Genomic DNA, 26,955 nt, shown 5'->3' with positions numbered 1-26,955 from the left:
CAAATTTTAAATCTTAACAATTTTTACTGTAAAGATATTTCTAATCAATTTAATTATGATTTCCCTAGAATATGATTTGTACTTGCTCATTTAAGTGCATTTCTTATTTTCAGTGTGCGATTCTCTCACCAGCATTTAAAGTGCGTGAATTTTCTATAACAGACCTTGTTCCCTACTCAATCACATTAAGGTGGAGAACTTCTTTTGAAGAAGGAACCGGGTAGGTTATTTTTAAATTTTTCATTATATTTTATCATAAATCTTAAGCCAAACAAATCTCCTTTTTCTAAATTAGAGGAATTTATACTCCTTAAAATTCTGTTAAATATACTAAAATAGTATTAGAGAAAGAGACTATAAGAAATAATGCATTTGCAAGCTATGATGAGCATATTCACATTAACTCCATTGAAAAGTGCTTCTTCCATAAGATTAGGCTGTGGGCCAACCTGTCAAGCAGTGGTTCTCAGCCTGCTGCTGGTCAAGGCTCCTTTGGTGGTCAAATGACCCTTTCACAGGAGGCACCTAAGAACATCAGAAAATATATATTTACATTATAGCCAATAATGGCAAAATTAGTTATGAAGTCGAAATGAAAATGATTTTATGGTTGGGGTCACCACAACCCAAGGAAGCATTAAAAAGTCACAGCATTAGGAAGGTCCTGACTTCCTTTGATGATAAACTGTAATGGAGAAGTGTAAGCTGAATAAACCCTTTCTTCCTCAACTTGGTTTTTGTCCATAGTGTTATATTGCAGCAATAGAAACCCTAACTAAGACATGATTCTCTATCAATGCATTGCAGAACATATGGATGACTGAGTTTAATCTCAGAGTAAGCCAAGAGCTGTAATGTAGAGTTCAATCTCAGTTAAATGTTTAAGTAAGAAAAAAAAATTACAAATATAAGAGGCAAACTAAAAAGCATCTGGAGCAGTGAATTAAATAAGACAAAAGTATTAGTAGGCACATGAAACTAAGAAGAAATTAAGCCCTGTGATGTAGGTAATACAATGATGTTATATAATAGTCATAATAGTTGAGCATCCGCCATCTTCACTCCCGGTTACACCAGACAGGCAGGCAACACCAGGTACACAGAGATATCCCCAGTTTAACATTGCTTGGGGCAAGGCATACCAGGACTCCAACGGCACCCAAGAGTAGGGCAGCCCATCAGCAATCTATGCCAGGGGAAACACAGTCATCCAAAGGTGCAGAAATACCCTTACAGGTTCACAGGAGGTACAAGCACCAGCCAGTGACAACAGGATCAACTAAGCCAGAGATAACCAGATGGCAAAAGGCAAATGTAGGAACGTTACTAACAGAAATCAAGGCAATATGGCAGCATCTGAACCCAATTCTCTGACAACAGCAAGTCCTGAATACCCCAACACAACAGAAAAACAAGATCTGGATTTAAAAATCACATATCATGATGATGTTAGAGGATCACAAGAAGGACATAAATAAATGTCTTAAAGAAATACAGGAGAACATGATTCAAAAGGTAGAAGCCCTTACAAGGGAAACACAAAAATCATTTAAAGAAATTCAGGAGAATATGGGTCAGCAGATAGAAGCCAATAAGGAAGAAATGCAAAAATCACTTAAAGAAATACAGACGAACTTGGGTCAACAGGCAGAAGCCATGAAAGAGGAAACACAAAAATCTCTTAAAGAATTACAGGAAAACACAAACAAGGGAAGAAACTGAGAAAAACCACCCCGGATCTAAAAACAGAAGTAGAAACAACTAAGAAACTACAAAGGGAGACAACTTTGGAGATAGAAAACCTAGAAAGAAATCAGGGATCATAGATGCAAATACCAACAACAGAATACAATAGATAGAAGAAAGAATCTCGGATGCTGAAGATAACATAGAAATTATTGACTGAACAGTCAAAGAAAATGCAAAATGCAAAAAACTTGTAACCAAAAACATCCAGGAAATCCAGGACACAATGAGAAGACCAAACCTAAGGATTATAGGCATAGATGAGAGTAAAATTTACAACTTAAAGGGCCAGCAAATATCTTCAACAAAATTATGGAAGACAACTTCCCTAACCTAAAGAGAGAGATGCCCATGAACATACAAGAAGCCTACAGAACTCCAAACAGACTGGACCAGAACAGAAATACCTCCCATCACATAATAATCAAAACCCCAAATGTACTAAACAAAGAAAGAATATTAAAGGCAGTGAGAGAAAAAGGCCAAGTAACATATAAAGAAAGACCTACCAGACTTACACCAGACTTCGCACCTGAGACTATGAAAGCTAGAAGATCCTGGGCAGATCTCATGCAGACTCCTAGACAACACAAATGTCAGCCAGGATTACTACAACTACCAAAACTCTCAATCACCATAGATGGAGAAACCAAGATATTCCATTACAAAAGCAAATTTATACAATATCTTTCAACAAACCCAACCCTACAAAGGATAATAGGTGGAAAATTCCAATACAAGGAGGGGAACTACACCCTGGTGAAAAAGCAAGATGGTAACCTTCTTTCATCAAACCCAAAAGAAGATAACCACTCAAACATAAAAATAACATCAAAAACAACAGGAAGTAATAATCACTATTCCTTAATATCTCTTAACATCAGTGGACTCAATTCCCTAATAAAAAGACATAGAATAACAGACTGGACACATTGCACCTAACACAATAATTGTGGGTGACTTCAGTACTCTACTCTTCTCAATGGACACATCAGGAAAACAGAAACTAAACAGGATCACATGAAACTAATTGAAGCTTTGGACCAATTGGATTTGACTGATATTTATAGAACATTTCATCCTAAAGCAAAAGAATATACCTTTTTCTCACCACCTCATGATACCTTCTCCAAAATCGACCATATATTTGGTCACAAGACAGACCTCAACAGATATAAGATCAAACTATCCCATGCCTATCAGATCACTATAGAGTAAAAGTGGTCTTCAATAGCAACAAAAACAACAGAAAGCCCACATACACCTAGAAGATGAACAGTACTCTAATCAATGATAACTTGGTCAAAGAAGAAATAAAGAAAAAAATCAAAGACTTTTTTAGAATTTAATGAAAATGAAGGCACAACATGCCCAAATTTATGGGACACAATGAATGTGCAGTGCTAAGAGGAAAACTCATAACCCTGAGTGCCTCCAAAAAGAAACTGGAGAGAGCATACACTAGCAGCTTAATGGCACACCTGAAAGCCTTGGAACAAAAAGAGGATAATTCACCCAAGAGGAGTAGAAGACAGGAAATTATCAAACTCGGGGCTGAAATCAATCAAGTAAAAACAATCAACAAGAGAACCATATAAAGAATCAACAAAACCAGGAGCTGGTTCTTTGAGAAAATCAACAAAATAGATAAACCCTTAGCCAGACTAATCAGAGGGCACAGAGACAATATCCAAATTAACAAAATTAGAAATAAAAAAGGAGATATAACAACAGAAACTGAGGAAATTCAAGAAATAATCAGATCCTACTACAAAAACCTACACTCAATACAACTGGAAAGTCTGGAGGAAATGGACAATTTCCTAGACAGATACCAAATACCAAAATTAAATCAGGATCAAATAGATCATTTAAACAGACCCATAACCCCTAAAGAAATAGAAGGGGGTCATTGAAAGTCTTCCAACCAAAAAAAGCACAGGACCAGATGGTTTCAATGCAGAATTCTATCAGACCTTCAAAGAAGCCCTAACACCAATACTCATCAAACTATTCCACAAAATAGAAACAGAAGGAACACTACCCAATTCCTTCTACGAAGCCACAATTACGCTGATACCAAAACCACACAAAGATCCAACTAAGAAAGAGAATTTCAGGCCAATTTCCCTTATGAATATCGATGCAAAAATACTCAATAAAATTCTTGCCCACTGAATCCAAGAACACATCAAAACAATCATACACCAGGATCAAGTAGGCTTCATCCCAGGGATGCAGGGATGGTTCAATATAAGGAAATCCATCAATGCTACCCACTACATAGACAAACTCAAAGAAAAAACCACATGGTCATTTCATTAGATGCTGAAAAAGCATTTGACAAAATTCAGCATCCTTTCATGCTAAAAGTCTTGGAAAGAGCAGGAATTCAAGGCCCATACCTAAACATAGGAAAAGCAATATACAGCAAACTAAATGGAGAGAAACTTGAAGCAATTCCACTAAAATCAGGGACTAGACAAGGCTGCCTCCCTCTCCATATCTTTTCAATTTAGTACTTGAAGTTCTAGCTAGAGCAATTAGACTACATAAGGAGATCAAAGGGATACAAATTGGAAAGGAAGAAGTCAAACTATCACTATTCACAGATGATATGATAGTATACTTAAGTGACCCAAAAAAATCTACCAGAGAACTCCTACAGCTTATAAACAACTTTAGCAAAGTGGCAGGTTATAAAATCAACTCAAAATCAGTAGCCTTCTTATACTCAAATGATAAGCAGGCTGAGAAAGAAATTAGGGAAATGACACCCTTCACAATAGCCACAAACAATATAAAGTATCTTGGTGTGACTCTAACCAAACAAGTGAAAGATCTTTACAACAAGAACTTCAGGTCTCTGAAGAAGAAAATTGAAGAAGACCTCAGAAAATGGAAAATTCTTCCATGTTCGTGGATTGGCAGGATTAATATAGTAAAAATGGCCATCTTACCTAAAGCAATATACAGATTCAATGCAATCCCCATCAAAATCCCTACTCAGTTCTTCATAGAGTTAGACAGAGCAATTCTCAAATTCATCTGGAATAACAAAAAACCCAGGATAGCTAAAACTATTCTCAACAGTAAAACAACTCCTGGGGGAATTAGTATCCTGGATCTCAAGCAATACTACAGAGCAATAGTGATAAAAACTGCATGGTATTGGTACAGTGACAGACAGGTAGATCAATGGAATAGAATTGAAGACCCAGAAATGAACCCACACACCTATGGTCACTTGATCTTCCACAAAGGAGCTAAAACCATCCAGTGGGAAAAAGATAGCCTTTTCAACAAATGGTGCTGGTTCAACTGGAGGTTAGCATGCAGAAGAATGCAAATTGATCCATTCTTATCTCCTTGTACTAAGCTCAACTCCAAGTGGATCAAGGACCGCCACATAAAACCAGACACTCTGAAACTAATAGAAAAGAAACTGGGGAAGACCCTTGAGGACATGGGTACAGGGGAAAATTTTCTGAACAGAACACCAATAGCTTATTCTCTAAGATCAAGAATTGACAAATGGGACCTCATAAAATTACAAAATTTCTGTAAGGCAAAGGACAGAATCAGAAGGACAAAACGGCAACCAATAAATTGGGAAAAGATCTTCACCAATGCTGTATCTGACTGTGGGCTAATATGGCAATGTATACAAAGAACTCAAGAAGTTAGACTCCAGAGAGCCAAATTAAACCCTATTAAACCCTATTAAAAAATGGGGTACAGAGCTAAACAAGGAATTTTTACCTGAATGTCTGGGAAGCACCTTAAGAAATGTTCATTAGTCATTAGTTATTAGTCTAATCATTAGTCGTTAGGGAAATGCAAATCAAAACAACCCTGAGATTTCACCTTACACCAGTCAGAATGGCTAAGATTAAAAATCAGGAGACAGCAGGTGTTGGCAAGGATGTGGAGAAAGAGGAACACTCCTCCACTGCTGGTGGGATTTTAAGATGGTACAACCACTCTGGAAATCAGTCTGGCGGTTCCTCAAAAAACTGGGCATGACACTTCCAGAGGACCCTGCTATACCTCTCCTGGGCATTCCCCGGCATGCAATAAGGACACATGCTCTACTATGTTCATATCAGCCTTATTTATAATAGCCAAAAGCTGGAAAGAACCCAGATGTCTCTCAATGGAGGAATGGATGCAGAAAATGTGGTATACTTACACAATGGAATACTACTCAGTAATTAAAAACAATGAATTCATGAAATTTTTAGGCAAATGGTTGGAACTGGAAAATACCATCCTAAGTGAGGTAACCCAATCACAAAAGTACACACATGGAATTCAATCAGTGATAAGTGGATATGAGCCCAGAAGCTCTGAATACCCAAGACACAATTAACATATTAAGTGATTCCCAAGAAGGAAGGAGAGGACCCTGGTCCTGGAAAGGCTTGATGTAGCAAGGAATTACCAGGACAGAGAAGTGGGAGGGGTTTGATAGGGAATAGGTGGAGGAAAGAGGGCTTATGGGACTTATGGGGAGGGGGGAACCAGGAAAGGCAAAATCATTTGAAATATAAACAAAGAATATAGAAAATTTAAAAAATAATAATAGTCACAATCAATAGACATAAACATTCCTGTTGCATTCTTTAAGTAATAGAGATCACTGCAAATTTAAAATTTCCTGTTCTAGAGGAAGAAAAGACTGTGAACAGGCATAAACTGAACAAATAGATCATTCATACTCTTTCCCTTTAGGAAGTGCACATCGATGCATTTATTTGAAATAGTAACATGGTATCACGTTGAATTTGTTTAGTACAGAATGCACAGATAAGAGTACTTGCATTCAGATGACAAGACAGATAGGGTAAAGGGCAGTAGCAAGCAAGGCTGAGTGACTGATACGGATACTCTGTCCTGTCTTATATCTGTACCCTTCTATAAGTTTAAATTTATTTCCAAATAAATGTACTTAATGGGGGCTCTAATTCAAAGGGCTGTATATAGCTAGTGTTTGAGAGTTAATAAGTCGGGGCCTGGCCCCTTCCTACGATATTCAACCTCATAATATGCATATCCAGGTAATTTTTTTCTCTTAGTGTCCAGTGATCAGTTATGTTAGACATTCAGAAAGCCTTAAACTGTAAACTTATTGAAAATGGAAAAATCCATAGCTGTTTTTCCTTACATTTGTTCATTTTTGCAATTGCTGCTCATGAAGTAATTGTGAAGTGTGTTTTGACACTGGGTTCCCAGGTGGCCTGTTGGTTAAGTGAGTCTCTCCCCCTGTGCTGTAGGGAATGTGAAGTCTTCTCTAAGAACCACCCAGCCCCATTCTCAAAGGTCATCACTTTCCACAAGAAGGAACCATTTGAACTAGAAGCATTTTATACTAATTTGCATGAAGTGCCTTATCCTGATCCAAGAATTGGTAAGACAACAACAAAATTTAGTGTTTAACCTTTAATAAACCATATATAGAATTAAGTACGCAAAAAATAACATTTCATTTAAATTAGTCTTGTATTTTAAAGAAATCTTTTTTATAACTGAACTTTTTCATGCTTATCTTATTTCTAGAAAAATAACATGTTTGGATTGTTATTTGTTTTGACACCTATGTTTTTGTTAGTGTACATTATATAAGATGGGATTCATTATGACATTTTTATTCAGGAATGTGTGTGTGTGTATGTGTATGTGTGTGTGTGTATGTGCATGTATGTGTGTGTGTTTAAGTGTGTGTATATGTGTATATGTATGTGAGCATGTGTGCATATGTGTGTGTATGCATGTGCGTGCATGCAGGATGCTTTGGTTATACTCTCCCATCATCCACTCATGCTCTCTACCACTCCTCGTCCTTTTCGCAAGCAGTCTTCCTTCTGTTCTCTTTGACTCTGTATTCCAAGTGCTCTAACTGGCCTGAAAAATTGGTCAAGGTTCTTTTATGAAAAATATTTTTAGTCAAATTTAGTTATTATTAACATAACTGTGTTTTTGAAACTGTATTGTATAGTGATATGAAAGAGCAAATAGGGAACTGTGATGTCCATTTTATGTTTATTTTTAAATGATACAATATAAAACATTATTTTATAATATTTAAAAGACCATTTTAATTTATTTCTGTATTGATAGACCAAAAATGAGAAAGCACATTACCAATGCAGTGGAAGCTAACGCATGCTATAATGGCAGTTGCTACTGGTCTACAGCTAGAGACGCTCCTGCTGCGGCAGCTCATTGTCTGAACTGAAGTATAGAGAGTGTGTTTCCTATAGGGCTCCAACAGAGAGGTCCACTCTCCTTGCTCTGTAGGTGGCCATTGTCATATGGTATTCTCCCTTGTCACATCCTTCTCTCTTTCCTAAATATCTCCTTCTGATAAGGAAACCAATCTTCAATTTAATGTTCTCTTAAGAGCAAACAGAAAACCTAGAAAGCCGTCTACTAACTACTGTCACTACACTACATACCATCACTGTGTGAGATGCTTTGTGAGGCATGACTAGAATGAGTACTGTGGGATGACCCAACCTGTAAAGATACAAGCCAAACTTGTTTACTGGCCTATCTTACTTTTGGCCTGTTAGTCTCTCTTTACTTGATATCACTAGTTTTGGTATCAATTTTGGTTTTAATGTTTAACTTTATTCACGAACTATGATAACAGTTTTTTTTATAAAGATCATAGCAAAATTGTGTGTGTGTATATATGTGTATGTTTTTCAAATTCAGAAATTAGACTTTATTGTTTTGGCTTTTAATTACAAGTTACTTAGTCATTTATTAGCTTTTGAATCAAATTTTCCCTAGTTTGAAATCCCAGTTCTTTGTCTGGCAAGCTGTAGAGGATTAAGGTAGTTGCCACCAAGCCTGAAGACCTGAGTTCAATCTCCCAGATGACCTCCTTGGTCGAAAAAGAGAAGCAAATCCTGAAAGTTGTCCTCTGACCGCCACATTTGATAGAGGCATTTATATCTGTGCATAGGCACATGACAGATACATAAATAATATCAAAATCACATTTTCCTAGCAAACAATTTGATGGGTAAGTCTCCTGCTGCGGCAGCTCATTGTCTGAACTGGTTGTCTATAACTAGGAGAATCTGAGCAAAGCACGTGTCCCCGTGGCAGCCACCCACAACTTAATCATGTTTTCACATATGATGAGCTTGATCCATACACTAACCAAAGCTTCTTCTCCTTAAGGAAACTTCACTATTCAGAATGTTTTCCCACAGTCTGATGGGGACAGCTCTAAAGTAAAAGTTAAAGTTCGTATTAATATCCATGGAATCTTCAGTGTGGCCAGTGCATCAGTAATTGAGAAGCAGAATCTGGAAGGTGATCATAGTGATGCCCCCATGGAAACAGAAGCTCCTAAGAGTGAAGGCAAAGAGGATGTGGTAGGTAGACACCATGTCACCTCTGTCGTGAGTACCTTAGTTCCCAAGGGGTAGCCTTGAGGTTTCTTCTGCAGGGCCTCAGTTTGTAACCATAATAAGGAAGACTTTCAGTTTAATATTTTCTGCACTGTCTATATTGTAATGCATTTCTCAGGGACCAAGGCATCTTTCATAGCTTATATCGAACATGCGAGTTTAAAATCCATTGCTAAATTCTTTAAACTGTGCATTTTACTTAAAAATAACTTTGATGTTCTTTTTAGACAGGCTTTCACTATGTAGACCAGGTAGCCTCAAACTCATAGGTGATCCACCTGCCTCTGACTCCTGGCATTCTGGGATTAAAGACATGCTTCTTAAATAGTTTCTTTTTTCTTTTTCTTTTTCTTTTTTTTTTTTTTTTTAGGGTTTAGTTATAGGGTATCTATGGCAGTTAAAGGGATATGCTATATGTCCAGTGACATTCAAAGGCAGAATTGTGAGGTACTGAATTTACTGCTGATACTGCAGAGGACAGAGTACTGTAGGGAACTGTTGCGACAGGGTCTCGTGCTGTCCACACTGTTCTCAGACTATGTAGCTGAGGCCCAATGAGCTCCTGATCCTCTAGCTTCCATCTTTAGAATGCTGGGATTCCAGATGTGCACCCTTACCTTTGTGTCCAGCTCAGGGAGAGCTTGAGTCAGTCACTTGAGGAAAATCGTTACCTTTTTAGATGCACAATTTGTATGTTATTGTCAGTTGCATTTGTTAAGTATTGTTGTTTTTCGAAACAGGTTGCCCTGGCTGACCTGGCACCCACTCTGTCAATCAGGCTGGCATTTAACTGCCTTCTGAACATGCACATTCACAAACACCACACACACACACACACACACACACACACACACCGGGGAGAGGGGGAGTGGAGAGAATGGGTAGTTTATGCTTATAATTCTGGTACTTGGGAAGAGAAAATTTGCAGAAAGTTTCAAGTCAGCATGGCTACAGAGGACACACACACACACAACAGCTTACACCTACCTGGAACTACAGTTCCAGACTTCTGCTCTAAAACCATCTGGCCCTGGGTAATTTTTAGTTGAAAGATTTTAATGACTGCTTCTAATTTTTTAGGTGTTATAGGTCTATGTAAATTATTGATCGGAGCCAGGTGGTGGTGGTGCATGCCTGTAATCCCAGCAGTCTGGGAGGCAGAGGCAGGTGGATTTCTGAGGTCAAGGCCAGCCTGGTCTACAGAGTGAGTCCCAGAACCGCCAGAGCTATACAGAGAAACCCTGTCTCGGAAAAAAAAAAAAAAAAAAAAAACCAAATCAAAAAAAAAAACCAAAACACAAAAAAAGTAATTATCTGTTCTTATTTAACTTTGGTAAGTGATATCTGTCTAGAAAAATCATGCATTTCATTTAGATTTTCCAATTTTGTAGAATACAGGCTTTTGAAATAAGTCCTACCTTTGAAGTTCCTCAGTATCTGTTGTTATTTCTCCCTTTTCATTTCTAATTTTGTTAATTTGGGTACTGTCTGTCTGCCATTTAGGTAGTTTGGTTAAGGGTTTGTCTGACTTGTTGATTTTCTTTGTTTCATTGAGTCTTTGTATTGGTCTCTTTGTTTCTGTTTTATGGACTTCAGCCCTGAGTTTGATTGTTCCCTGCTGTCTTGTCTTGTGTGTTTGTTCCTTTTTGTTCCAGAGCTTTCAGGTGTGCTGTTGAGTTGCTACTATAAAATCTCTTTAATTTCTTTATGAAGACACTTCAGCAAATGAACATTCCTCTTAGCACTGCTTTCGTTGTGTCCCATGAGCTTGGGTATGTTGCACATTCATTTTCATTGAATTCTAGGAAGTCTTTAATTCATTTCTTTCTTGACCTGAGGGTCATTCACTATAGAGCTGTTCTGTTTCCTTGAGTTTTGTAGACTTTCTGTTGTTTCTGTTGTTGTTTGAAATCCAGCTTTAATCTGTGGTGGTCTGGTAAAATAAAGGGGATTATTTCAATTTTCTTGTATTTGTCTAAAACTTGCTTTGTAGCCAAGTATGTGGTCCGTTTCTGATATTGCTCCATGAGATGCTGAGAAGGTCTATTCTTTTGTATTTGAATGAAATATTCTATAGATTGTTAGGTCCATTTGATTCAAAACATCTCTTAGTGTCATTATTTCTTTGTTTAGTTTCTGGTTGGTGACCTGTCCTTAGGTGAGGGGGAAGTATTGAAGTCTCTCACTATTAATATGTGGGGTGTGATTTAAGTTTTTGGTAATGTTTCTTTTATAAGTGTGGGTGCCCTTGAATTTAGGGCATAGATGTTTAGAATTGAGACATTATCTTAGTGGATTTTTTCCGTTGATGAGTATGAAGTGTCCTTCCCTATTTCTTTTGATTAATTTTGATTGGGAATCTATTTTGTTAGATATTAGAATGGCTGGACCAGCTTGCTTCTTGGGTCCATTTGCTAGGAAAATATTTTTCCAACCCTTTACTCTGAGTTAATGTTTATATTTGATATTGAACTGTGTAACTTTAATTTTTTCAAAGCGTACCTTTAATGATGGTTGTTAAATGCTTTAACCTCCCTTCTAGATCACCACCCACCAGAGGTAGTGGAAAAGAAAGGATATGGGGGAAATGGACCTGTTTAGAAACGGTTCTTTGAAGCAGATCCCATCTGCACTGTCAGGAAATCAGCAGTTCAGGTTCAGGTCAGCAGTGGCAGATTGATGCACTCACACTTTATGGATATACCAGCAGTCCAGTTTAGGAGTGTCAGGATAGCAGCAGCAGTGGCATGACCTAGCAGGCATAATCGGGCCCCAGCAGAATCTGCAGAAGTCAGCAGAAGCAACCAGGAAGGATGCCAGAAGTTCTCACCTATGCCTCTTTCAGCAAAGCAAAGATCAGTGAAGAATCCACACCAGCAAGGGTTTAGCTGTGCAAGCCAAGCTCCCCTCACTGTCCTTTGTGTCCTCTTTATACTCCTTCGAGCACCACGTGCATACATTCTGTTATTTCATGTCTTTTTATTGGGGAAGTGGATCCATTGATATGAACAGATATTAATGACCAATGATTATTAATTCCTGTTATTTTGTTATTATTGGTGGTGGTGGTAGTTGTCACATATGTCTATGTTTCTGTTCTTTTGGTTTTGCTGGTGTGAAATTACTTATTTCCTGTGTTTTCTTTAACATCTTTGGGTTGGTTTTTTTTTTTTTTCTTTTAGTACCTATAGGGCTGGATTTGGAGCTAGATATTGTTTAAATTTGGTTTTGTCATGGAATATTTTGATTTTTTCCATCTATGATGATGGAAAGTTTTGCTTGTTGTAATAGTCTATACTGGCATCTGTAGTCTGAGTCTGCAAAGTCCAAGCCCTTCTGGCTTTTAGAGTCTCTGTTGAGAAGGTGAGTATAGTTCTAATAGGTCTGTTTTTTATGTTACTTGGCCTCTTTCCCTTGCAGCTTTTGGTATTCTTTGTTCTGTACATTAAGAGTTTTGATTATTGGCAGTTGTGCGGCGCCTTTCCTGCACGGAGGCCACTTCAGAACTCGGCCTCCCACCAGTCAGGAGAGGAGGATCCATCTTGGTTCCGTACTCCAGGAATCGGACAGACTGAGATCAGTCTGGGCGGCAGCATTACATCTCCAAGTCCTGCAAGTGGCTAGCTGGGCTTCCGGGCGGCCAGCTGGGAGAAGTCAGTGTGCTCCAGTGAATCCAGCGGGCCCCAGCGGGAGCCTTCCGGTGCCTGCTTTGGGATCAGAACAGCCTGGGCAGCAGCACACTGTCTACAAGCAGTGCAGGAGGTAAGCTGTGCACCAGAGGCCAACTGGGAAGGGGCAGCTTGCACTGGTGAGTCCAGCACTGACAAGATAAACTAACACCAGTGAGATCTAGATGGCAAAAGGCAAACGCAGGAACGTCACTAACAGAAATCAAGGCAATATGGCAACATCTGAACCCAATTCTCCTCTACCAACATGTCCTGGATACCCCATCACACCAGTAAAACAAGATTTGGATTTAAAATCACTGGTCATGATGCTGGTACAGGAACACATGAAGGTCATACGTAAAGAAATTCAGGAGACAATGGATCAAAAGGTAGAAGCCCTTGCAAGGGAAACACAAAAATCATTGAAAGAAATCCAGGAGAATACAAAAGCCAACAAGGAGGAAATGCAAAAAACACTTAAAGAAATACAGGAGAACTTTGCTCAACAGGTTGAGGTCATGAAAGACGAAACACAAAAATCACTTAAAGAAATACAGGAGAACTTTGGTCAACAGGCTGAGCTCATGAAAGAGAAAACACAAAAATCTCTTAAAGAATTACAGGAAAACACAAACATGCAAGTGAAGGAGCTAAGCAAAACCATCCAGGATCTAAAATCAGAAGTAGAAACAACTAAGAAAACTCAAAGGGAGACAACTTTGGAGATAGAAAGCCTTGGGAAGAAATCAGGGGACAGAGATACAAATATCAACAACAGAATACAAGAGATAGAAGAAAGAATCTCAGATGCTGAAGATTCCATAGAAACCATGGACTCAACAGTTAAAGAAAATGCAAAATGCAAAAAGCTTGTAACCCAAAATATCCAGGAAATCCAGGACACAATGAGAAGACCAAACCTAAGGATTATAGGCATAGAGGAGAGTGAAGATTTACAACTTAAAGGGCCAGCAAATATCTTCAATAAAATTATGGAAGAAAACTTCCCTAACCTAAAGAGAGAGATGCCCATGAATATACAAGAAGCCTACAGAACTCCAAACAGACTGGACCAGAACAGAAATACTTCCCGTCACATAATAATCAAAACACCAAATGTTCTAAACAAAGAAAGAATACTAAAGGCAGTAAGAGAAAAAGGCCAAGTAACATATAAAGGAAGACCTATCAGAATCACAGCAGACTTTTCACCTGAGACTATGAAGGCTAGAAGGTCCTGGGCAGATCTCATGCAGACTCTAAGAGAACACAAATGCCAACCAAAACTACTATATCCAGCAAAACTCTCAATCACCATAGATGGAGAAACTAAGATATTTCATGACAAAACCAAGTTTACCCAATATCTATCCACAAACCCGGCCCTAAAAAGGATAATAGGAGGACAACACCAATACAAGGAGGGAAACTTCACCCTGGAAAAAGCAAGATAGTAACCTTTCATCAAACCCAAAAGAAGTTAAGCATTCAAATTTAAAAAATAACGTCAAATATGATAGGAAGTAACAATCACTATTCCTTAATATCTCTTAACATCAATGGACTTAATGCCCCAATAAAAAGACACAGACTAACTGAATGGATACGTAAACAGGACCCTACATTTTGCTGCTTACAGGAAACACACCTCAGGGTCAAAGACAAACACTACCTTAGAGTAAAAGGCTGGAAGACAATTTTACAAGCAAATGGTCTCAGGAAACAAGCTGGAGTAGCCATTTTAATATCAGATAAAATTGACTTTCAACCCAAAGTCATCAAAAGAGACCCTGAGGGACACTTCTTGCTGGTCAAAGGAAAAATACAAAAAGAAGAACTGACAATTCTGAACATCTATGCCCCAAATGTAAGGGCACCCTCTTTTGTAAAAGAAACTTTATTAAAACTAAAAGCACACATTGCACCTAACACAATAATTGTGGGTGACTTCAACACTGCACTTTCCTCAATGGACCGATCAGGAAAACAGAAACTAAACAGGGACACAATGAAACTAATTGAAGCTTTGGACCAATTAGATTTAACAGATATATATAGAACATTCTATCCTAAAACAAAAGAATATACCTTTTTCTCAGCACCTCATGGTACCTTCTCCAAAATCGACCATATAATTGGTCACAAGACAGACCTCAACAAATATAAGAAGATCGAACTAATCCCATGCCTCCTATCTGATCACTATGGAGTAAAAGTGGTCTTCAATAGCAACAGAAACAACAGAAAGCCCACATACACGTGGAAACTGAACAATACTCTACTCAATGATACCTTGGTCAAGGAAGAAATAAAGAAAGAAATTAAAGACTTTTTAGAACACAATGAAAATGAAAACACAACATACCCAAATCTATGGGACACAATGAAAGCAGTGCTAAGAGGAAAACTCATAGCCCTGAGTGCCTCCAAAAAGAAAATGGAGAGAGCATACATTACCAGCTTAATGACACACCTGAAAGCCCTGGAACAAAAAGAAGCTATTTCGCCCAGGAGGAGTAGAAGGCAGGAAATCATCAAACTCAGGGCCGAAATCAATCAAGTAGAAACAAAGAGAACCATACAAAAAATCAACAATACCAGGAGCTGGTTCTTTGAGAAAATCAACAAGATAGATAAACCCTTAGCCAGAATGACCAAAGGGCACAGAGAAAGTATCCAAATTAACAAACTTAGAAATGAAAAGGGAGATATAACAACGGAAACTGAGGAAATCCAAAAAATCATCAGATCCTACTACAAGAGCCTATACTCAACACAACTGGAGAATCTGGAGGAAATGGACAATTTCCTTGACAGATACCAAATACCAAAATTAAATCAGGACCAACTAGACCATCTAAACAGTCCCATAATGCCTAAAGAAATAGAAGGAGTCATAGAAAGTCTTCCAACCAAAAAAAGCACAGGACCAGATGGCTTCAGTGCAGAATTCTACCAGACCTTCAAAGAAGAGTTAACACCAATACTCTTCAAACTATTCCACAAAATAGAAACAGAAGGAACACTACCCAATTCCTTCTACGAAGCCACAATTACGCTGATACCAAAGCCACACAAAGATCCAACAAAGAAAGAGAACTTCAGACCAATTTCCCTTATGAACATCGATGCAAAAATACTCAATAAAATTCTTGCCAACCGAATCCAAGAACACATCAAAACGATCATCCACCATGATCAAGTAGGCTTTATCCCAGGAATGCAGGGTTGGTTCAATATACGGAAATCCATCAATACAATCCACTACATAAACAAACTCAAAGAACAAAACCACATGGTCATTTCATTGGATGCTGAAAAAGCATTTGACAAAATTCAGCATCCCTTCATGCTTAAAGTCTTGGAGAGAACAGGAATTCAAGGCCCATACCTAAATATAGTAAAAGCAATATACAGCAAACCGGTAGCCAGCATCAAACTAAATGGAGAGAAACTTGAAGCAATCCCACTGAAATCAGGGACCAGACAAGGCTGCCCCCTTTCTCCTTATCTTTTCAATATTGTACTTGAGGTACTAGCTCGGGCAATTCGACAACATAAGGAGGTCAAAGGGATACAAATTGGAAAGGAAGAAGTCAAACTATCATTATTTGCAGACGACATGATCGTCTACCTAAGTGACCCAAAGAACTCCACTAGAGAGCTCCTACAGCTGATAAACAACTTCAGCAAAGTGGCAGGTTATAAAGTCAACTCAAGCAAATCAGTGGCCTTCCTATACTCAAAGGATAAGCAGGCTGAGAAAGAAATTAGGGAAATGACCCCCTTCACAATAGCCACAAACAGTATAAAGTATCTTGGGGTGACTCTTACCAAACATGTGAAAGATCTGTATGACAAGAACTTCAAGACTCTGAAGAAGGAAATGGAAGAAGACCTCAAAAAATGGGAAAACCTCCCATGCTCATGGATCGGCAGAATCAATATAGTTAAAATGGCCATTTTGCCTAAAGCACTATACAGATTCAATGCAATACCCATCAAAATCCCAACTCAATTCTTCACAGAGCTAGAAAGAGCAATTATCAAATTCATCTGGAACAACAAAAAACCCAGGATAGCTAAAACTATTCTCAGCAACAAAAGGAAATCTGGGGGAATCAGTATCCCTGACCTCAAGCAATACTACAGAGCAATAGTGTTAAAAACTGCATGGTATTGGTACAGTGACAGACAGGAGGATCAATGGAACAGGATTGAAGATCCAGGAATGAACCCACACACCTATGGCCACTTGATCCTCGACAAAGAGGCTGAAAACATCCAATGGAAAAAAGATAGCCTTTTCAACAAATGGTGCTGGTTCAACTGGAGGTCAGCATGCAGAAGAATGCGAATTGATCCATCCTTGTCTCCTTGTACTAAGCTCAAATCCAAATGGATCAAGGACCTCCACATAAAGCCAGACACTCTGAAGCTAATAGAAAAAAAAACTGGGGAAGACCCTTGAGGACATCGGTACAGGGAGAAAGTTTCTGAACAGAACACCAATAGCGTATGCTCTAAGAGCAAGAATTGACAAATGGGACCTCATAAAATTACAAAGTTTCTGTAAGGCAAAGGACACCATCAAGAGGACAAATCGGCAACCAACAAATTGGGAAAAGATCTTCACCAATCCTACATCAGATAGAGGGCTAATATCCAATATATATAAAGAACTCAAGAAGTTAGACTCCAGAAAACCAAACAACCCTATTAAAAAATGGGGTACAGAGTTAAACAAAGAATTCTCACCTGAAGAACTTCGGATGGCGGAGAAGCATCTTAAAAAATGCTCAACTTCATTAGTCATTAGGGAAATGCAAATCAAAACAACCCTAAGATTTCATCTTACACCAGTCAGAATGGCTAAGATTAAAAATACAGGAGACAGCAGGTGTTGGAGAGGGTGTGGAGAAAGAGGAACACTCCTCCACTGCTGGTGGGGTTGCAAATTGGTACAACCACTCTGGAAATCAGTCTGGCGGTTCCTCCGAAAACTGGGCACCTTACTTCCAGAAGATCCTGCTATACCACTCCTGGGCATATACCCAGAAGACTCCCCACCATGTAATAAGGATACATGTTCTACTATGTTCATAGCAGCCCTATTTGTAATTGCCAGATGCTGGAAAGAACCCAGGTATCCCTCAACAGAAGAGTGGATGCAAAAAATGTGGTATATCTATACAATGGAGTACTATTCAGCCATTAGAAACAATGAATTCATGAAATTCTTAGGCAAATGGATGGAGCTAGAGAATATCATACTAAGTGAGGTAACCCAGACTCAAAAGGTGAATCATGGTATGCACTCACTAATAAGTGGATATTAACCTAGAAAACTGGAATACCCAAAACATAATCCACACATCAAATGAGGTACAAGAAGAAAGGAGGAGTGGCCCCTGGTTCTGGAAAGACTCAGTGAAACAGTATTCAGCAAAACCAGAACGGGGAAGTGGGAAGGGGTGGGTGGGAGGACAGGGGAAGAGAAGGGGGCTTGCGGGACTTTCGGGGAGTGGGGGGGCTAGAAAAGGGGAAATCATTTGAAATGTAAATAAATTATATCGAATAATAAAAAGAAAAAAAAATTATATCGAATAAAAAAAAGGAAAACAAAATAAATATGGGGTGGAGAGGTGTAAAAAAAAAAAAAAAAAAAAAAGAGTTTTGATTATTATGTGGTGAGAAGACTTTCACTTGATTGGTGTTCTGTATGCTCTTTTTACCTTTATAGGCATCTCTTTCTTTAGGTTAGAAAAATAACCTTTTTTCTTCTATGATTTTGTTGAAAATGTTTTCTGGGCCTTGTACCTATAAATCTTTTTCTATTTATATTATTCTTATGTTTGGCCTTTTCATATGTTTTATGTAATGAAATTTTTAGGTTTAACATTGTCTCTGACCAGTGAATCAATTTCTTCTGTTGGATGCATCCTCTGCGATTCTCCCTTCCATCTCTTATATTCTGTGTGCAATGCTTGTGTGTTTAGTTCTGCTCAGTTACCTAGATTTTCCATCTCCAGGATTCCCTCAGCTTGTGTTTTCTTTATTGCTTCTATTTCTGTTTTTTTGGGACTTGAACAGTTTTATTTATTTCCTTCACCTTCTTGTGTTTTCCTGGGTTTCTTCAAAGAATATATTCATTTCCTGTTTAAGGGCCTCTATCTTTATAAGATCGGCTTTAAGGTCATTTTCTAGTGCTTCAGGTGTGATCCAGGACTAATGGTTGTGGGATGGCTGAGCTCTGCTGGCACCATATGGCCCTGGCTTTTGTTGATTGTGTTCTTGTTTTGGCCTCTAGTCATCTGGGTTTTTTTGTGCCAATTTCTGAGTTTATCTTTGTTTGATGGATGAGTTTTGGATGTTTCCCTGCTTGGTTTCTAATTCCTCTCTGGTCTTCTGGCCCAAATGGCCCATGGTTCTAGTGACTTGTGAGAGTCTTCAGATCTAGTAGGGTTTCTCTGCTAGGGTTTTGGCCACCTGAGTGGTTTCTGTAGTTTTGTGTACCTCTAGTGTTGCCTGTAGCGTTCTGAGAAATAGCAAGAATTACAATGGTACCTATATTCTAACTTCTTTCAAAAAGATAGCAGTAAATGTGATTAGAAAGAGGACAAGAATGTATGTGTTGTTTAAGATTGTCTGCCAAATGGACAGCTTGTTTGGGGGCTTATGAGTTTATATTCCAATGCTTCACAGACATTTAAGTTTTGATTAGCTTCAATGTTTTACTACATTTGAAAATATGTAACAGAGAGAAAGAAGGCATGATGTTAGAAGGATGGGGAGGAGATGAGGGAGGGAGGAGAAACTGTGATCAGAATATATTGTTTGAAAAATCTATTTTCAATAAAAGATAAATTTAAAAGTATGTAACAGAATTGTGTGGCTATGAGTCTCATCCTTTTCATTGTGTTTCTAAGGTGTCGACAACATTTTCATGTCAAGATGAATATTATTCTTTTTTAAAACTTAAGTTTGAGAATACTGATTTATGAATTTGAGAATAGTTGTCTATAGTTTTTGCAAATGTTGACCAAAAAGGATGAATGAAAAGGTCTGTTTTTATATAGCTTCAAACTGATCTTTTCAGTTATATTTGTTACTCTGTTTGTTGCTACTGTCGTTTGCAAAGTGAACTGCTCCAGTGTATGCACACATCTCAACACTGGAATAGGGCTGTGCTTTTTGCCAGAAAAGAAGAACTGTGTACTACCCATTAATATATTTTCTTGCCAGGACAAAATGCAGGTTGACCAGGAAGAAGGAGGTCATCAGAAATGCCACGCTGAGCACACCCCGGAGGAAGAGATTGACCACACCGGGGCCAAGGCCAAGGTTTGCGCTCCTAATTCTGTGGCTGTGGGTTTAGGGCTTTGTCAAGGGCATTCACGCCTGCTTATCTTGCTGGGTCTGTTAGACATGGTCTCCTGTGTGTACTGCAGGCCTGCCACACTGTGGCGCTCCCTCCTCAGCTCACAGGTGGGTGGGTATAGACCCCACACTACCTCCCACATTCTGCTGAGATGTGGGGACCATGGGATAGCTAATCTGTTTATTGTATGCTGCCTGCTTTGCAGTAGACGCAGTAATTTAAACTGCAGTGCCAAGAAGAAGCACAGAAAGCCTGCAACCAAAATAAGTACATTTCTGAGTTATACTTAAAAGCTTTTAAAAGAACAAGACATAACATTAAAAGTAAAATTATCTTTTGACAGGGAAAAGGGTGTTTTAATAACAATTTTTAACTAGAAATTACAGTCTTGGAGAAATGGAGAAACAGAACAATTCCAATTGAAGACAGTTTAAATGTGTAATACTCTGCTTGGCATTTCGGTCACATCATATTTTTCTTTTTAACAAATTCTTTTTTTCTCTTTTTTTAATTAGATATATTCTTTATTTACATTTTAAATGTTGTCCCCTTTCCTGGTTTCCCCTCTGACAACACCCTATCCCATATTTCTCACCCCCTCAACCTCCCACTAACCCATCCACTCCCACTTCCCTGTCCTGGTATTCCCCTACACTGCAGCATCAAGCCTTCTCAGGACCAAGGGCCTCTCCTCCCTTTGATGTCCAACAAGGCCATCCTCTGCTGCATATGCATCTGGAGCCATGGGTCCCCTCTATGTGTACTCTCTGGTTGATGGTTTAGTCCCTGGGAGCTCTGGGGGTACTGGGTGGCTCATATCTTTGTTCCTCCTATGGTGCTGCAAACCCCTTCAGCTCCTTGGGTCCTTTCTCTAGCTCTTCCATTGGGGACCCTGTGCTCAATTCAATGGCTGGCTGAGTCCAGGGGACAAATACTGTGTCCCACTCTGTATTTGTCATACTCTGGCAGAGCCTCCCAGGTGACAGCTATATCAGACTCCTGTCAGCAAGCACTTGTGGGCATCCACAATAGTGTCTGGGTTTTTAACTGTATATGGGATGGATCCCTAGGAGGGGCAGTCTCTGGATGGTCTTTCCCTCAGTTTCTGCTCCACACTTTGTATCTCCTCCCATGGGTATTTTGTTCCCCCTTCTAAGAAGTACCGGAGTACCCATACTTTGGTCTTCCTTCTTGAGCATCATTTGATCTCAAGCTTCTATACACACTGTGAGTTACCACAATCAAGCTCATTAGCATGATGTTTACTTCACATGCTTATTACTTTCCCTCTTCATTCTTCAATTTATATATAACTGATGACATTTTTATTTTCTGTGTAGGCAGTATTTTTCATCTTCTTGTTTAGAAGAGCATAATAAAGATTTTTTTCTGCTTCAAAAAAACAAAACAAAAACTTGCTCTTCTAGAGACAGTGCTTAGAGGCACTCAGGATGGTCCAGCGTTTGACATACTATTGTAGGCTTTCCTACAATGCAGCCTCTAACAAATCTAAGCTGTCTTGAACCCCTGGCAACAGGATAGTTTAACCAAGAAGGTTGGGAAAGCATCTAAACCCGCATGTGGCATGTGCCCAGGCAGACTGTGAGGGTTCCCGCTGTGAGACCTGAAGTCCTTATGAGATTGTCTGAGACAAAGAAGCAAGTCAGCAGTGCGTATGGTGGTTCCATGTGTCCCACGGTGTGTCCATGACAGGATCAAGCCAACTTTCCTTATAGAGTAGCAGGAATCATTGTGAAAGTATTGAAGGCCTAACACAGCACCAGAAAGCAAAATAAATATGCAGCTTTTTAAAGTAATAATCAAGGCTTGGTCTATTGAAAAAAATCGTTAGGGAATAGAAAGACAATGTCTCACTCTGTAGCCCCGGCTAGCCTAAAATTCATTGTGTAGACAAGGCAGGCTGACCTTAAACTTACAGAGCTCTGCCTGCCTGTTTCCAGAGTGTTGGAATTAATGACATGTGCCACACTCAGCTAAAACTATTTGAATGTGAGCACCTGGGCCAACCGTGGTGGTAAGTAGGGAAGCAAGGTGGCTTACATCTTAATCACATTGCAGGTCTACTGCCGTGAGGGCACCAGATCCACTGATTCTTAAGCCTCCCTACCTCATTCAAATCTCTAACTAAGATCAGTGTAGGCTGGGGAGATAGTCCATGGGTAAGTGCAACTCCAGCTCCATGCTACCATTGTGACACTCTGCTGCCCTGTACACAAGTCCAGCTGCACAGCATAGCCGTATGATTGTTTCCTCAGGTTTTAAAATTCTGTAAAATCTGGAAAGATGGGTTAGTATTTGATTTCTGCATTGATCAGTGCATCCACATTCTGATTTGTCCATGTACTGGTGATGAGCATTTACAGTGTAGTTGCCACAGACTGTCCCAGCCGGGAACTAAATCCCGAGTGGGAATTCTGAATATCAGGAAAGGAAACAGGTCTGGTGGGTGACAAACAGACACAACCACAGAGGCGGTTTGAATCTGAATGTATTGTTCTGGGTATCTCCTAGTCCAGTCAAGTTAACATCTCAAATTAAGCATCACATTCATCTGTTAAAGCTTCAGTTGTCTTGGGCAGTACAGGGTATTTACCCATAGTCCAGTTGGCCAATTGGCACATGCAGTTAAACTGCTTTTTCATCCTGGCCCTGCTGTTGCGCATGCCCGGGAGCTGAGGAAGGATGGTTCCCCTGCCTGCTGTTCTGGGCGAAGATGGCGGCATTGCAGAGCTTGGAGAGCTGCCAGGCCTGCGCTGTCCTCCTGGAGCACTTCCACCTAGCCCGCCATTGCATTCTTCTCTGTGCCGTGCCTGGGGCAACTATAGGCCCCCTGGCGATCAGCTCCCTGTAGTCCCTAGCCTCAGCCCAGTGAACTCTCCAGCAAGTCCTTAGGCCCATCCATCGACCTGTGGGTTATGGGCCCAGCTCGGTGAACTAGCTAGCTAACTACCCAGAGTGTCTCTCTATCTACTGTCTCCTGAATCACACCTGGATAAGCTAAGAAGGTTGTTTTGGACTCAAGCTTCCATAGCTATCCAGGTGAGCCTGGGTAGAGATAGCCTGTCTGCCTAACAAGTAAGGTCAAGAGTTAAAGGCGGGACAGGATTAACTTGTCAGCTGAGGATGTCCTTGAGGTACCCAATTCAGTTGCAAATTAGCAACTCTAAAGACTGAAAGCCTGGCCTCTGGGATGGGGGTGGTAGCTTTGGGCTGTGTATCAACTCAAATGTAAATTGTTTCTACCTTGTCCAACACCCACTTGTACTGCATGTAAATATCCTTAGTCTGGGCCTGTTGTTTCGAATCCATCTGCCCTGCAAGGATGACTAAAAACAAGAAGGAACCTGTGAATTTAGAGTTCCTGGAGAATTCTACAGCCTGCTAAAAATGCTTTTTCTACCCTATTTGGAGTCATACTACAATATATCCTGTTGGGAGGTAAATGTAATTACATAATGCAGAATTACAAAATGTTGCAGAACTTTTTTGGCTACAAGATAGATTCTTTTACATCTTAATATGCTCGTATTACTTAGTCCCAGCCACTAGGAAGGAGAGTTTCAGAAGTATAGTAAATTGCCAAGTGAGATTTTCAGCTTCTGTACTTACAGGGTGTTCCACAGATGTTCCAGGAGACATTTCTCGCCTCTGTCTGTAAAATCTTGTTTTATAGATATCACTGGGCCACTGTGGCAGTTGTTTTTCTATTGAGAATGTTACTTTTGAGGCACCATTTTCTGTGTCTATACATTTTCATTTTCTTGGACGCATCAATAGACATATTGTGTGAAGTCAAGGACAACTTGCATACAGGTCCTGGGGATTGTACTGAGGTTCTCAGGCTTAGCGGCAGTTATCCAATAAGCAATCTCAGTGGCTCAGCTGTTTTAAAAACTGCAACGATCACTATGTAGTTTATAATCACCAGCAGTAGTAAATGTTTAGCATTAAATTGAATATAAAAGGCTACTAAAATTTGTGTGTGTGTAAGCATGGGGTAATACTGGAAACCGAACCCAGAGTTTGTACGTGCTCGACAAGCACTTTTCTACTAAGCTTCTTTCGCAGCCCATAGAGTTTATACTTTAAATAGAGTATCAAAGACAGCAATAGGTTTGTTTGGCTTTGCTTTTTTGTTTCACCTCTAAAATTTATATTTGATCATTTTCGAAAATTTCACTTTTGACTTGATTTTCTTTTACAGGCACCTCCTTCAGACAAGCAAGATCGCATAAATCAAACTATTAAAAAAGGGAAAATCAAGAGTATTGATCTACCTATCCAGAGTAGCCTGTACAGACAACTGACTCAAGATCTTCTCAATAGTTACATTGAAAATGAGGTATGTAAGTTAGAGTGGCTGTTGAATAGCAGCAAATGTATTCTGATACTGTATTGAAGTCAAAGGTTGTCTATGATATCTAGGTAGACTGGTATGCAGTTAATAAGGAATCATAAATGTCATTAAACTGCTTTTGACAAAATAGTAAGCTGCATTAGTACCATATATAATACTTATATCTTAGTTATATGAAGAGGTATCTACTTTAGAGAAAAAAGCCTTCTGAAGTGAATTCTTACCCTCCCTCCTTGTTTTGAGCCAGGGCTCAAGTAGCCTAGGTTGGCCCCAAATTCATTGTGTAACTGATGAGCTTGAACCCTTGATCTCTTGCCTCTACCTCCTAAGTGCTAAGATTGTGAGCATGTGCCCTACCACCTCTGGTGCCATCTTTTGTAATCTTCAAGAGTAATAAAATAAGAACACCCCCTTTTTGTTCTTTTGTTTTGGTTTGGATTGGGGGATCCTTTGTCTTGTTTGGGAGAGATGTTGAGGGAGGGTTATCCTGTGTAGCCCATATTGGCTTGAATATCCAGATCTTCCTTCCTCTGCTTTCTGAGTTCTGAGGTCACAGGCATGTAACATCTCCCCTGGCCTACCAAGCCCCTTTTGTAAATGTGTGATACTTTGACTGTTTGGAGTATAGATTAACAATGACTTAAACTTTATTGCCATTGTTAACATTTTTACCTGCTCTTGTCTATTTTCATATTTAGTTCCAGTTTTTTGAGAAGTGAGTTCTTATAGTAACTGTATAGCGTGATTATATTTATACTTAATATTTATCGTTTGAATTTATATTGAAATGATGGTTCCTAATTTCTACATGTTCCTAATTTCTACTGTCAAAATTTACCTGAAGAAATTTTGATTATACAGGGATTGCTTTTTTAAAAGTACCAATGCATAATACCTATTAACAAGGCTCTATTCATGCATCATAGTTCCTAAAAATCTCATATAATACTCAGAATTTATATATTTGGAGTCTATTTTTTTCCAAAGGAATGAACTGTAGGAAACTATAGTTATAGCAGGTTCATGTTTCATTAATTCATCCGTCTCCTAAGAGTCTGCCTCATGCAGTTCACATAAAATGAATGAGACAATACTTGTCCTTTGGTCCTGGATTGTTTTACTTGGCATAATCTCAGGACTCACTCATATGTAAAACTGCTTTTAAGCCTCATATTTTTGTCATATGTGCACATATATCATTTATCACTACATCACTTAATGGATGCTTCAGTTTATACTTTTGGTGATAATTAATAATGCCTCAGGAAACACTGGCATACAAATATCTCTGGAGTGCCTGCTTCCCATTCATCTGGGTACATGCTCAGGATTAGAATTGCTGAGTTTAAGGGAAATTATAATTTTGAATTTACATTCATTTATTTAATTTTTGCTCATGCTGGCCTCAAACTCAGAGATTCATGGGCCACTATGCCCAGCTTATAGTTCATTATTTTTGAAGACCCTCCACGCTGTTCCTGTGGTCCATGGATATGGAATGTTTTATTGTCACCAGTGTTCCGGGTCAGTTTCTTGACAATCATAAAGATTCTATTCTGGTTTATTTTTTAAATATGCTCCTCTTAGGCAGTATGAAGTGGTATCATGGTTTTAACTAGCAGTTCTCTAATGTGTGTTGTTTTGACAATCTGAAACGTTTTTAATAGGGGAAGATGATAATGCAGGATAAATTAGAGAAAGAAAGAAATGATGCTAAAAATGCTGTTGAAGAATACGTCTATGATTTCAGAGACAAATTGGGCACTGTCTACGAAAAGTTCATCACTCCAGAAGTAAGTCTAAAGTTGTAAGAACTATTTGAATGTTCACTTGAGAGTCCTATTGTGAATTATGTTTAAAAGTATATCAAATTTTGTTGTCATTTTTTGAGCCTATGTGGAGATGACTCTTAGTTATTTTTCAAGTTGCAGAAGGATAATGAAAATGTTTATGAATAAGGTCAGAAGACTCTGGCATTAAGCTAAAAAGCATCTCTTAATGACTTTCTTTTCTAAGAAAAGGGTTTGTAATTATAGTATCTCTTAAATGTGTAACTTAGGACATGAATAAGCTGTCTGCAATGTTAGAAGATACAGAAAATTGGCTTTATGAAGAAGGAGAGGACCAACCTAAACAAGTTTATGTGGATAAGCTTCAGGAGTTAAAGGTTAGTAGATTGCAGCAAGGGGTAGGTGACTATTAACTGAAGCAGTTTTGTAAAGATTATGATGTAAAAGCATTGGTAAAAAAGTTTGGTTCGTTCTGCTCACTTGGCATGGTGATACACGCCTTTAACCTCACTCTGCTCCTGGGATATACAGGAGCTGGTGGATCTCTGTGAGTTTGAGGTCA

At 38.9% G+C, this 26,955-nt stretch overlaps 1 protein-coding gene across 1 annotated transcript in view; it reads left to right on the top strand.

Moving 5' to 3' along the window:
* Window positions 1–26,955, top strand: part of Hspa4l (heat shock protein family A (Hsp70) member 4 like) — a 62,153-nt gene that overhangs the window by 29,022 nt on the left and 6,176 nt on the right. The window contains exons 11-17 of the mRNA XM_052180584.1: window positions 114–220; window positions 7,023–7,156; window positions 8,941–9,137; window positions 20,090–20,188; window positions 24,451–24,588; window positions 26,271–26,396; window positions 26,663–26,770. Coding sequence (XP_052036544.1) covers window positions 114–220; window positions 7,023–7,156; window positions 8,941–9,137; window positions 20,090–20,188; window positions 24,451–24,588; window positions 26,271–26,396; window positions 26,663–26,770 — 909 coding nt within the window. The remainder of the gene's footprint in view (window positions 1–113; window positions 221–7,022; window positions 7,157–8,940; window positions 9,138–20,089; window positions 20,189–24,450; window positions 24,589–26,270; window positions 26,397–26,662; window positions 26,771–26,955) is intronic.

Source organism: Apodemus sylvaticus, chromosome 4 (genome assembly GCF_947179515.1).
Source record: "Apodemus sylvaticus chromosome 4, mApoSyl1.1, whole genome shotgun sequence".
Lineage (NCBI taxonomy): Eukaryota > Metazoa > Chordata > Mammalia > Rodentia > Muridae > Apodemus > Apodemus sylvaticus.
Note: the sequence above shows the minus strand (reverse complement) of the source record. Positions and strands in the feature narration are given on the sequence as shown.